This window comes from Panthera pardus, unplaced genomic scaffold (assembly GCF_024362965.1).
Source record: "Panthera pardus isolate Hobbes unplaced genomic scaffold, ASM2436296v1 HiC_scaffold_17, whole genome shotgun sequence".
In the NCBI taxonomy this organism is placed as follows: Eukaryota; Metazoa; Chordata; class Mammalia; order Carnivora; family Felidae; genus Panthera; species Panthera pardus.
The window spans coordinates 110,493,020-110,507,476 of NW_026526732.1; the positions used below are offsets into that span (position 1 = coordinate 110,493,020).

The 14,457-nt window shown below is 42.9% G+C and overlaps 1 protein-coding gene across 1 annotated transcript in view; it reads right to left on the reverse strand.

Moving 5' to 3' along the window:
• The window catches only part of CARMIL1 (capping protein regulator and myosin 1 linker 1), a 308,280-nt gene that overhangs the window by 126,563 nt on the left and 167,260 nt on the right, over window positions 1-14,457 (reverse strand). Inside the window, 2 exon segments of the mRNA XM_019425299.2 lie at window positions 660-763; window positions 8,390-8,476. Coding sequence (XP_019280844.2) covers window positions 660-763; window positions 8,390-8,476 — 191 coding nt within the window.

The following is a 14,457-nucleotide window of genomic DNA, read 5'->3' on the forward strand; positions in this document are numbered from 1 at the left end:
CTCACACTCTCAAAAATAAACAAACATTAAAAAAAAAAAAAAAGTCACAGCATCCCAGGAAAAAGAATTGCTTAAAATGATTTCGAGTATCAGGCAGAGGGGAAAAAATCCTACAAAATGGACAGTGGCAATCTTCCTTGCCTTACAGGGAAAGCCACACATGAGACACGTAAGAAGGCACGCTCCTTAAAGAGTGGCCCCAATTTATTGTCAACTCTCCACTCACCCTACTATGTTTGTGGAATATAGGAGAGGACTTTATGCCCATATCCTCCTCCAACTAACTATTAAAAAACTCACCTGTCTCAACAGTATTATCTAATGACAAAATCATTAAGTTTACATTTCCAACCTCTCTTATCAACTTTCATAGGCGCAATAATGGTTCAAATGAAGAGAAAAGAGGTCCGTCAGAAAAAGTATATCCAAAAAGAATTCGTAGTTCAGCAACATTAAGTGAAGGGGGTAAAAATACCTATGTGTTAGACTACATTTAATTAAGGAAGGCTCTGGAATTTTTCTCTAAAACAGCTCGTAAGCTCATAACTAAATGATGTGAAAGTGTTATAAGGGGAGATGAGGAAAGCCACGTTTGGAAATTATTCCAGGCTTATGGAATACAGCGTCTTTGAACCTGCCCGTGGGGAAGGAAAACGTACCGAGAGGTCATCTCCGCGGAGGACGTTCCCTGAGAGGTCGAGATGGGTAAGGGTGGTGGCGGTCAACGGGTTGGCACTGAGGAACTGAGAAAGGCTATTCACCCCTGCAACATGGAGAAGATCCAGGCTCAATATCCATTCCAGGGGACACAATGAGGTTTGGGAGTTTCTATACATGACCCGGCAGCCACATCAAATGGCAGGACTGAGGTTACCCACAAGTACCGTCCCCAAAAGGTAGGAGTATCTTCTTTTGACATCCCCTCAGAAAGAACAGGTTATTCACAGACACAGCCCTCTCACTGAGTAGGGGAAAGAGACAGAATTGGCTTCGTTCAGCTCTTCTTCTGATGTGGACGGGAAGGATTTGACTATGAAGTCTTAATATGATGCACACAAGTCTGACTGGTCATTTCTATCTTTCTCTTAATTCTGCTAGGTGTTCCTGACTTAGCGCACAGGATTTAAGCGAGGTGGGTACATATTTCGGCACTTCAGCCTATTTAAAGTACTTAGAAGCTGGGAGGGAGGAGCCAAGATGGCGGAACAGCATGGAAGTTTTTTGTGTGTCTCATATCCATGAAATACGGCCAGAGTAACACTAAACCACCCTACACTCCTAGAAAACTGACTGGAGGATCAACACAACAGTCTGCACAACCTGAACCACAGAATTCAGCAGGTACGCGGCACGGAGAAGTGACCTTGGGGAGAGAGACGGCGCAGGAAGGGAGGTGCTTTTGTGAGTGGAGAGAGGATGGAGACTGGGAGAGGGAGAATACGGGAAAAGCACCCCTCCCCAAAAGCCGCTGGAGAGAACGTGGAAAATTGGAAACAGCTGCAGGGACTAAACTAAAGTACTTAGAAGCTAATACTGGATGTAGATCACTGGTCTACCTAATATATCGTATACGTACTCAGGGCAAAATTCAGAGGGCAATGAATTTTTACAAAGAGCGAAAAAAATGATCTGTATACAACGTAGGAAAGAAGCGGAAAGAAAAATGGATAATTAACACTCCATACACTGTTTACACATGAAACGTAAATGGCTCAAGTCAAAGTCAACTGAGCTGAACCGAACGGGTATTACCAACCTCCAAAAACAAAGAATAAATACACAAGGAGGGCAAGAATGTTCCGTGAGGACACGGCCACGTTCTTTTCTGTGTGGGTAACAGTCATGGCCTGTTGGTCAAGGCCTTGCAGTAGGCAGCCCTTCATCAGGTCGCTTCTCTCCAAGAGGGAAGAGAGGCTCTGGGAGGTTCCCACTGCATACAAAATGGGGGCCCAGACAGTCTGGTGGCTCACTGGGCTTCAGAGAGGTCAACACACACATCAGCACCGATGCTCATTCTCAAGGTAACGGGGACATGGGATACGGCCAAGCTCCCCACGTTTCTACAGTTCACGGTTCCAATCTATATATTTTGGAAATATGGCTATTTCTAAATTGGATGCACATTTGTAACTCTTTTTCCAGTAACATTCTCCTTGAAAACCCCAGCCTGTCTCAACCACCCTACAGGGAGACAGGGAAGGGGCTGTTCGTCCACCTCACACAGAGTCTTCCTCAGGAGAAAGGACGAGGGTGGGGCCTCCCAACGACAGCCAGAACTGGTCACGGCGGCAGGCTGCAGCCAGGCGCTCCAAGAAAGAAGCAGAGGGTTCCAAATACAGCCCCAGCCCGGAGCAGTCCTCTGCTCTAACTTTAGAATGCCTGGTGTATCGTACTGATGAAGGGGTTATTATCTTCTCTTTTAGGTAAGACCAGGTAGTTACAAGAACCCACAGCAGGACGTGCCTGATAAAGGCGAGTGAGCCACTTCTCAAGGGTGAGGATGCACTTGGGTACGCAGAGGGAGAAGACGCAGAGGTGTGGAGGGAAAACATCCCAGTTAAGTCCTGGGGGCGGGGGAGAAATTCTTGGCTGTCAATTCAACATTTATTTAGCACTCGTAAAACGTTTATAACTGCTGGGGATTGGGAAATAAACATAAATAAGATCCATTCATCACTCTCAAAAACTTCCAAAGACCATCAAGAAGGAAAAGGAATAAATTCCAGCATGAAACATCAGACTACACAAGAAATACCGCTTCACTGCCACAGAACTTTATCGAAAGCCTACTGCCGACCAGGCATGGGCTCCGGAGGCCCAGGGGGTCCTATCTTACCCTCTAGAAGCCAGTGGGAGACACAGTCAAGTAATCACAATCCGGAGAGGTCAGTACCGTCAAAGAGGTTAAGAAACAGGTGCAGGGCAGTGAAGAAGCTGGAGATTTGATTAATTACGCGAGATAAAAGGAACTGGTAATGGACTCTAGAAGGTGAATTTCTGAAGGTAACGCCCACGATTCTTTAAGCGACCAACTTCCTTCAGTCTGCGCTATCCCGCAGCGTTAGCGTGCCTTACAACGGCATAACCTGGAGAATACCAGACTCTCTCTCGTCAACAAAACCATGTGTAAAACCGCTTCCTTAGGGAGGTGAAACCAAAACTTGAGAAATAAATTCCGAAACCAGAAGGTCAAATTAGTCTCGACAGCAAAACGCTCCTCGATGAGCGCGGGCGCTTGGCAGCGGGCCAACATCTGAACGGAATCAGGAGAGAATTACGTCCTCCGCTCGGCTTCGTGCTCCCGAAACAGAACGAAGGGCTTCCTCTCCCACCTCTTGAGGCCACGTCCACGTGAGGCCCGTGTTAACAAGCACACTAAGAGCAGGAAATTACAAAAATATAGGATGGAAACAATCAGGGCTCTTACAGCCCAAACTAAACACAGATTTACACGCCGTTCCCGATTCTGGCCGTCTAGTGATCGTGACCGTTCTTTGTATGTATTATTGGAGTGTTTACAGCTGGAAAAAAGGTGGTACCAGATGGCCCTGCCTTGACATAATCTGGCAACCAGCAGGACATTTACTAGAAATCCAGAAAACTCTCATTGAGCTAACATCTGAGGAAGAGAAAGGGTATTTGGAGACAGTGGGGATGTCATGGGGAGATTTAAAAAAAAAAAAATCTGTCTTGAATTACGGAGCCATGAACATAAATGTTTTCATAGAATTAAAATACAAACGTTAGTCAAGTTCAGCAAAAGATTAAAACTGCAATGGAATCTGAGTTATTGTGAATCTGCAAACCTTTCAGATACAATGGGAAAAGTCTGCAAGAATAATGAAATCCTTTTAAGAAATCCATTAAAAACAAAATCCCCAGCATTTCAAGATATCCATCTTAGGAAGGGCAGCGTAAAATCATTTGGGCCAGAGTATCATTAAACAATATTAATTCTCAAAACACGCATTTTATTGCAGAGAAGAGAGAAACATGGTGTGGTGACCTTTACTTGTGAAGGAAGGTCACCCACAAGGAAGAGGACGGGGCCCCACCCACTCTCACGACGCCTGAGACACAGGAACACAGTGAGTGGTGGCATGGAGGCACCCCAGACCCCACACTTGTCCTTGGGACGATAAATGATCTCCACATCCCCCTATCTGGTTCACAGTAATGAACACATACATTAAAATAAATAAATTCAAGTTGTTTTTTAAGAGTACCTCTATTCTAAAAAAAGAGACCACACAGCGTGATGATTATAGTTAATACCGTACTGTGTACTTGAAAGCTGCTAAGAGTAGAATCTTAAAAGTTCCCATCACCTGGGGAAAAAAAAAATACAACTATGTGTGTTGACAGACGTTAGCTCGACTTACTACGGTGATTGTTTCTTCACAATAAATACAGATATCAAATCATTATGTTGGACGCCAGAAACTAATATCATGTTATATGTCAATTATACCTCAACAAAAAATAAATAAATTTTAAAAAGTTATGGGGCATCTGGGTGGCTTAGTCATGTAAATGGCCGACTCTGGATTTTGGCTCAGGTCACGATCTCACAGTTTACTGGGTTTGAGCCCTGCATTGGGCTTTGCACACTGACCTCACGGAGGCTGCTTGGGATCCTCCCTCTCTCTCTGCCCCTCGCCTGCTCTCTCTCTCTCTCTCTCAAAATAAATAAATAAACTTTAAAGAAAATTTTTAAGTGACACCTATGGACACGTGATGAATGATTAATACTTTTAACATGTAGGGAATTCACATAAATTAAGAAAAAAGGTTAATGTGGCAAACAGAGGCAATGATGGATGGAAACTAGCAACTTCCTTCAAAAGAAAGACACATGACTAAGATATGGGGGTGGGTTGGGGGGGGGCAGAGAATACACCTAAGCACTGAGAGAAGAAAGTAAAATTAAAGTATCAGAACACTTTGGCCGATATGATTGACAAACAACGAAGGAGAACAGCATCGAGTGGCGGTGGGAACGTGGAGATTGGTACAAATAACTCAGAGGACAGCTTGACAATAAACATCAAAAGAAAGCTTTACAAAAATGCACACCCTTTTTGAGCCAGCAGTTCTATGTAATTTCTCCTAAATAAGAAAGTAACAAATGATCGATAATAACACAGGGAAGTCACGTGAGCACTGTGTGCATTGCTGAAGAATTAGAAACCACGTAAACGTATGGTCACAGATCATTTATGTAAAGTAGGGAACGTCTTCCACGCACTGGAACGGCACGGAGCCCCCGAGAGTAATCATGGGTTTGTGGTCATAGCGGATCACAATACACTCCTGGGTGGGAAGAAAAGTTTATGAAATGGTAAGTGCAGTGGAATACCATAGGCGCACATGCGTCTGCACGTAGGCACAGAGATAAACTACGTACAGACAGAACAGTATGGAAGCATGGGCGCCGAGCTGTCAACAGTGACAGTCTCGTCATGGTTTGGTGATGGCATCGCGAGGAATTGTGGCCTTCTTATTCATGCTTTGCGGTATCTTCTAAGTCTCTGCCGTAAACTGACAGTGCGTTGATGATCATCAGAAGGTTTCTACGAAACGGATTAGAAGCAGAGAGTGGTAACATCGTGGGCCCGCACTCTGCTTGATGATCTCTGGACAGCTTCAGGCATCGGCACAGGAAACAGGGACTCCTGGAAAAATGTTCCCCTTTGAAAAGTCACCTTGGCGCCTAAATCTAAATGTCTGCACGTGAAATCATGGGGCTTGCACAAACCACCCCAATTTGAAATCATTCTTAGAGTAACTGTGTGGTCGGCATGGGTATGACATCACCAAGGGACCACTGCGCTCTACCTGTGACATATTCGGTAAGAACCCGCAATGGCCCAGCGCCAGGGACACGGCAACGCATGAGGCAAAGCCCTGACCGTCCAGAAGCTCCGGGCTAGGACACAATCAACACACCGTGGGAAACATGCTAAAACAGGAATTTGCCAAGGGCTATGGGACAGAGAGGGAGGAGAATCTGACCGCGTGGGGTGTGACTGAGAGAAGGCTTCAAGGAGAAAGTGAGACACAAGCTCAGTCTTGAGCGGGAGCAGGAATTCACCAGATCTGTGGGTGCGGACACCGGGGTTGAAAGCATGTGACAACATGTGACACAGCAAGATGCTGCGGATGATGCCGATGATGGTGGTACAGGCCCCTGTGCCCTCTGTGTGTGTATTAACTTACTTGGTGTCCCCGCCTCTGATGAGGTAGCTACGCTTAATTCCATCTCACAAATGACGTAAGTGAGGAACCAGGCCCTTCGAAGACATGTTCGTGTTAAGTGAAAAAATCAGGCCCCCCAGACCCCCTGCTTGAGAACTGACACTCAGGCCCTCCGCATACAGCCCTCGAAAGACAGTGATACGTTCAAGAAACGCCAAGTTTTTGGGGGCGCCTGGGTGGCTCGGTCGGTTAAGCGTCCAGCTTCGGCTCAGGTCATGATCGCACGGTTCGTGAGTTCAAGCCCCGTGTCGGGCTCTGTCCTATCCCTGTGGAACCCACTTCGGATCCCCTGTCCCATTCTCTCTGCCCCTCCCCTGCTCATGCTCTCTCTCTCTCAACAATAAACATTAAAAAAATATATGTTAAAAAAAAAAGAAATGGCACATTGTTCAATTCAAGAAACTGTCATTAAACACGACCGTGGCCCAGGCACTGTGCCAGGCGCCGGAGACATGGAGATAAGAGGGGACAGGGTAGCCCCTTTCTAGGAGGGGAACACAGCATTTATATAGTAATGTCGGATGCAGAAGTAATAATGCGATCAATCGTGTGTTGTAGAAGTAACACAAAGGAAAGAGCAATTCTACTGAGGTCACGGGAATAGGGATACGTCTCAGAAGAGACGGTCACAAATGAGTGTTTTATTAAAAAAAAAAAAAAAAGCTGAAGCTCTCCAAGAATTTAAGGTGATGTGTGAGAGAATAGAAAATACACATATATTGGTCCCTGCCCCATTCCTGGCACAGAGCCCCCTAAACCCTTGGAATTTCCTAAGTCATAAGAGCACCGGGGACATCTTTTGTTCTAATGGGGTGACCCTGGGTGGGATCCTGGACGGGGCTGGTCCCCACAGCGACCAAACCATGATTAGAAGCTTGAAATTTTTAAGTTCCTCCACCTCCCACCTCCAGGAAGAGCGCTGGAGACAGAGTTAGTCATTGATCACGTCAGTTCGAGGAAGCCTCCCTACAATGTCAACAGCACAGGTTCTGGGGACTTTCCAGGCTGGCGAACACATCCACACCAGGAGGGGGGAGCACCCCAGCTCCACAGACGCTCCTGGCTCAGGACCCTATCAGACCTGGCCCAGTGTATCTCCTCACCGGGTTGCTCCTCTGTGTCCTTCATCATATCCTCTAAGAGACGAGTAAACATGAGTGCTTCCCTGAGTTCTGTGAGCCGCTCTAGCCAAGGAGTCAACCCCAAGTTGAGGTCTCTGGAACTTCCAATAACCTAGGCTCGCAAATGGCGTCTGGAGGGGAATGGGAGCAATCTTGTGGGACTGAGCCCTTAATGTGCGGGCTCTGATGCAACCTCTGGGTAGATAGTGTCAGAACGGAGTTAAATTGTGGGTCCCCCAGCTGGTGTCACAGAGAATCGCTTGGTGTGACTGAAAACCTCCACGCATCTGGTGACCAGAAGCGTCAGAAGGGAAGTGCTTGGTGCGAGTGGTCAAGGAGGCAAACGGGAAAGAGAGATACGAGATACGAAGGAGGGCAAAGGCAGGTTTCCCTGTATAGGAAGAGAGAGAGACTTTGCAAGCAGAAGACAAAGCAGGTACAAAGGCACAATGCCTGCAGCAATATTTCGAGTATTACAGGGGTGCTGATGTGGAAACGTTAAGAGAACGGGCAGGATTTGCTGAGCAACTAGATCCCCGAGAGGACAGTAAGTGGGGTCAGAAGAGAACCCGGCAGAGGAAAGGCAATTTCCAGAGCAGGAGAGAGGGGGTAGAGTTACAGTGTGACTGGGCGGAGACCATCCATCTGACAGCAGGTTTTTAAGGGGGCGGGGGCAGGGGAAGCAGAGGGGAAGGCTGAAGTTCTTCCAAGGATGAATCGAGAAAACACAACCAGCTGCCTCTGGGAATGTGAGGCCGGAGGCAGCCCAGGAAGCAGCACTCCCTGGCTGAAAGTGAAGAAGTTATAAAGACCGTATTTCAAAATGATTCTCTACTCTGAAAGCATTTCGCCTTAGACAATGAGCACTCCAATTACACAATTTCTTTATCTTGTAACAGAGAACTGCGATACGTATACAGGTACATAACTGAGTAAGAATTCTAACTTTGGAAAGGTAGCATGGTGTAGCAGAAATATCACAGACATACAACAAATAAGATATACTGTACCTTTAGGTGACAATGAGGTTTTAGATAAATTTAAATGCTTTAATCCCTTTGGGAGTTTGGCAAATTGAATACTTAAAGAGGATACACCTGAGAAAGGAAAAAAAAAGATTATTAACATTTTCAAGTTCTCAGAATTGCACTCGTTTTATAAGGACTAAAAATTAACCTAAACTTGATTCCAATTTAAGTGGAATCATTCTTTCTAACATCAGACTTTATTTTCCAATTATCTACTATCACACATCCTTTTTTTTCATCCTACCGAAAGGATAGGAAAAAAGGAAGACCGTTTAATTAAGCATAACAATATCAAAACTTTACCATTAGAGATGTGTTTCTTTGAACTGAAGTGTTACCCTCTTCTCTACAGTCCTATTTCAAATGCAAATACTCAGGAAGAGTGATATAATTGCTTCTTTTTAACCTGTGTCTTAATGAGTTGATCACTCCTCTGGGTGAGCACATGCGTGCTACTTAATTATTGTCAAGAAAATGGTATAATGTTAACTATTCAGATAACAGCTTCACTTTTAGCACACGGATTCCAATACTTAATTAGCTTCTAGCTAACAACCGCAGACAAAGCATCTGAGTGTGTTTATCTTCTTAAAGGTGGGCTTTGTAACTTGAAAATTCACAGTATTAAAAACCAGATAGCCTCTAAATTGAAAGACCAGACCGGGAAATGGTGAACGCTAGTTCATCCATTCAAGGATTGCAATGACGACAGACTTTCCCTGGGAGGAGTAAGTGATACGTGACTCTATGTCCTTCCTATAGATCTTTCAACCAACTTCCTGCTACATGTAAGTTATCACCTTCCCAGGAACCCTGGGAAGGTTCCTGAAACAATATTAACCATATGGTCTCCTAGACTAATTCTCAAATTCCATGCGCTGATAAGGAAATACCAGGCTCGTGGCTGCCCTATTATATAACCCCAAATTCTCTACACATTTTATCAAAGTTTATCAAGAAATAACTACTGTAGAAATAATCTAAAGGTCATGCAGCTTGACTAAGCGTCTAGACAGGTGTCTCGCCAAGGATGGTGGGAGTTCTGAGAGCCCGTATTTACCTCCCCATAGCATTTCCCAAATAAGTTTGAAAATCACTGGATTGGGGCGCCTGGGTGGCTCAGTCGGTTAAGCAGCCGACTTCGGCTCAGGTCATGATCTCTCGCTCCGTGAGTTCGAGCCCCGCGTCGGGGTCTGTGCTGATGGCTCAGAGCCTGGAGCCTGTTTCAGATTCTGTGTCTCCCTCTCTCTGACCCTCCCCCGTTCATGCTCTGTCTCTGTCTCAAAAATAAATAAACGTTAAAAAAAAATTAAAAAAAAAAAAAGAAAATCACTGGATTAAATTATGTCAAACAGGTCTTTTTTTTTAATGTGAATATTTTTAGAGATTTGAATATGCTAATCCATATTGTTAATTACAAAGAGGGAGCAGGCTATTTAGTTGACACTTTCTTGTAAAAGAATGTATCACTTATAAGTTAACTGGGATAGAGGGAAAAGGGAATCATTTTATTATTTTTTTAAAGTTTGAGCGAGACAAAAACAGCATGAGCAGGGGAGGGGCAGAGAGGGAGGAAGACAGAGAATCCCAAGCAAGTTCCACACTGTCAGTGAGCCAAAAGCAAGAGTCTGACACTTAACCAACTGAGCTACCCAAGTGCCCCACGGGAGTCACTTTAAAAGTGTAATTAATCCAAAGGAAGAAAAGGAGAAAAAAATAACAAAGATAAAAAGGGGAAAAAAGAAAACAGACATATTATAGATTGCCATACAGAAAAATCAATAATTACAATCAATGTAAATGTACTAAATACGCAAAACAAGCAAAAAATTGATTATCTAAATAAAAATATCAGATGCTTTTTTAAAAAAAATTGTTTTAATGTTTATTTTTGAGAGAGAGAAAGACAGAGAGAGAGAGAGACAGAGTGCAAGCAGGGGAGGGGCAGAGAGAGAGGGAGACACAGAAACCGAAGCAGGCTCTAGGCTCTGAGCTGTCAGCACAGAGCCCGACGCAGGGCTTGAACTCATGAACCATGAGATCATGACCTGAGCCAAAGTCGGACACTTAACCGACTGAGCAACCCAGGCACCGCTCAGATGCCTTCAAGAAACAGAAATACAGTACGTGTATTCAGAAGTGAACCTAGAAGCATATAAAAAGATATATGCTGCAAACGCTAACCAAAAGAAAACTAGTATATCTGCAATAATAAAAGGCAAATTAGATTTGAAGAGGCATAGACACAATTGAAACATTTCACTAATAAAGAAGATGTAATAATTTCAAATCTGTACGGTCTGAAGAACACAGTCTCAAAACGTATAAAGTAAATCTAATGGTAACAACAGGAGAATACATAATCATAAACACGCATATATGTGTGTGTGTGCCATACCTCACAACAACGGGAGAGTTTTAAACACATCTCTGTAGATGATAAAATGGACACAAAAAGGGTTTATAAAGACACAGATGGTGTCAAGAACACAACCAAAAAAGACGTGTATTTAAAACACTGTACCTAACAACGGCAGGATACATTTCTTCAAAGTCCACGTGGAGCCTTTATTTACCAAAAGTGACAATATCCTGAGCTCAACAAATAATACAGAGGATGTTCCTTAACTACTGTGAAATCACAAAGCATATTCTCCAAGTGCTACCACTATTGGGAATTAACATAGGAATTACAGCAAAAAGATAATTAGAAAAATCCCCAAATAATTAGACCTTAAGCAATATATTTCCAAATAACAAACGAGCGCCCCCCCCCCCCAAAAAAAGATTTCCAAATTCTTTTCCAAAAATGGAAATCTTAAAAATATTTTGATTTAAAATTTTTAAAACTATGATATCAACATTTTAGGGATACAATTAAAGCCATGCTTAGAGTAAAACTTATACTCCTAAATACTTATGTTAATAATAATAATAATAAAGCTGGAAACTAATTATCTAAGTCTCCCTCTCAAGATATTTGGATTAAAAAAAAGCAAACTAATCCCCATTTCATCCCCAAAAACAGGACAAAAAAGGGTAGGAAAGGGAAGAAATCTATTAAATAGAAAGCAGACATAAAATAAGTGAATTTAACAAATCCTGTTCTTCAAAAAAAACCAATAACATTAATAAGCCCCATCAAGACTGGTTTAAAAAAAAAAAAGGAGAAAGAGAAGGATCAAACTATCAAACTGAGAAATGGAAAAAAGAAAAAAAATACCAGTAGAGATTCTACAGACATTGCAAATATAACTAAAGGATGTTAAATTTTTTCTGTAGGTCAAAAATGTATCGTTTTAGAAGAAATGGACAAATTTGTCATGAAAAAAACAATTTACCAAAACTTACATAAGGCGAAATACTCTCAATACTCTTTATCGATTCAAAAAAATAAATGCATGATTAAAAACCTCTCCATAGGGGCGCCTGGGTGGCTCAGTCGGTTAAGCGGCCGACTTCGGCTCAGGTCATGATCTCGCAGTCCGTGGGTTCAAGCCCCGCGTCAGGCTCCGTGCTGACAGCTCAGAGCCTGGAGCCTGCTTCGGATTCTGTGTCTCCCTCTCTCTCTGACCCTCCCCCGTTCATGCTCTGTCTCTGTCTCAAAAATAAATAAACATTAAAAAAAAAAATTTAAAAAAAATTTAAAAACCTCTCCACAAAGAAAAGCAAAAGTTGCCAAATATAAAAAAAAATGTATATTATATAATGCTATATTTATGAAGTTCAAGAAGAAATAAAGCGAACCTATCCTATCATAACAGAAGTCAGAATCAGAGCCATCTTTTCCGGGTGGTAGAGGGCAAAACACTAGGGAAGCTTGTGAAGCACGAGTAACGTTCCACGTCTCATTCTTGGCAGTGGTTCCTGCAGAGTGCTCACTCTGTAAAAACTCATTAAGATGTAAACTTGTGATCTGTGGACTTCTGTGAACGTACGTTAGGCGTCAGTGAAAAAATTTACTTCAAAATTTAGGCATGGAAGGTAAGAAGGGAGGAGAAAATGTAGATGACCACGGGTATGGCAATGTCTCTTTAGATACGACCCCAATGGCACATTCCACGAAAGACCTAACTGACAAGCTAGACTTCGTTAAAATTAAGAAGTTCTGTCCTGCAAAAGGCAATGCCAAGAGAATGAGAAGGCAAGCCACAGAATGGGAGCAAATGTTTGCAAGGACCGTTATCCAAAATACACAGAGCTCTCAAAAGTCAACAATGATAAACAAACCACTTACAAATGCGCCAGAGACCCGAACGGAACCCTCACCAAAGAAGTTACAGAAATGGCAAATAAGCATAGGAAGAGACGCTCCACACGCTAAGTCATCAAGGAAATGCAGAGTAAAGTAACAGTGAGATACCACTACCCAACTATTAGAACGGATTCAAATCGTTAGAGGCTCATCGACTGTCACAACTGTGCCACTCTGACGGGACGCTGATAACTAGGGAAGCTATGCATGTGCAGCCAGTGGGGGGGGGGGGGGGTGGAGGGGCGCAGGAAGGATATGGGAAATCTCTGTACCTTCCTCTCAATTCTGCTGAGAACCTAAAACTGCTCTAAAAACAAAAAATCTTTTTGAAAAATTAGGTATGGAATCCGGAAAGATACCAGATACTCACTTTTAAATTATGATAAGACTTATCACTGCCCTACCCATGACCAATTCTCTTATATACTTTTGTAAGCAGGTGCTACCCAGCAAAGCATATGCTAGGACAATGGTTTAAAAAGAAAACAACCCAAACCCATATCCCATGTCTTCAAATTAGGCTGAAAAATATGTTAGATCAATGTTAAAACCTACCATTCAGCTTCCAATTTGCGGTGCTCAGGTTGACTTTTGAGTTGTTTTCCTTTGCTGAGAAAATGACCATTTTCTACATTTTCACTAATTTCTTTTGTGTCAGACATGCCTGCTACATCACAGAAAACCACACATGCATGTAACTAGACACAAGGCCGGAATAGAGCAATTATTTTACACCACTGGTGACACCACCCATGTGTTCATTCCTTAATCAACAACTATCTTCCAAAAAGGAAAGAAGAAAAAAAGGAGTAAACAGCCCAGCCATATCTTTCTCTGGAAATTGAATGACCACACCGTAAGTAACGGAAGTAATAAAAAGTGAAGCTCCTGAATTAGAATAAAGGTGAGTAAAAGTCATGCTTGATAATTTACTTAAAAGAAAAAAGCAGAACGAGAAACCTGGGTGGCTCAGTCGGTTAAGCGTCCGACTTTGCCCCATGTCGGGCTCTGTGCTGACAGCTCGGAGCCTGGAGCCTGCTCTGGATTCTGTGTCTCTGTCTCTCTCTCTCTCTGCCCCTCCCCAGCTCACACTCTGTCTTTCTCAAGAATAAATAAAACATCAAAAAAAATTTTTTTTTAATTTTTTTGATTAAAAAAAAAAGAAAAGAAAGCAGGAAAAAGGTGAATAGGAAAACAAGTGGACTAACGATGCAGAAACTGTTTCAAGTAGTTTTCATCAAATTTCAGACTAAGCTACCAGCTTCTTTCTTTCTCGACAAAATATTTTGTTTTAATGTGCTAGGCATCCATAAGTCATAAATATGTTACATCTCTTCTTTAAAGAAATGCCCTTGCTAACTGCAAACGGAATAAAAGGTATAAATGGGGTCAGTACTGTTCATTTTTGTTTAAATACAAGAATGAAATTGAGTTTTTATTGCAGGAGAACTGACATACATACAACACACAACATCCTATCGGTTCCGGGTATACATCATAGAGATTCAATACTTTTACCGATCTTTGAGAAAAGGTAACAACAGATTATCACACGAAGGATCCTCTTTCTTCCCGGCAGGCTTCAGAAACAGTCTCGGCAACATGAATAAAATGAGGGTGGCTGGCGGCCAAAATCTCAAGAAAAACAAAAAAATTAACCTGCCTGGTACTTTTCTGAAGCCGCTTATTCAACAGTGCCAGGGAACAAACTGATCATCGAGAAAACATTTCCCCACAAAGGAGAGAAAAGACGTTTCAATTTTTGGCCAGAACTATTCCATCCTCTCCCGAAAAT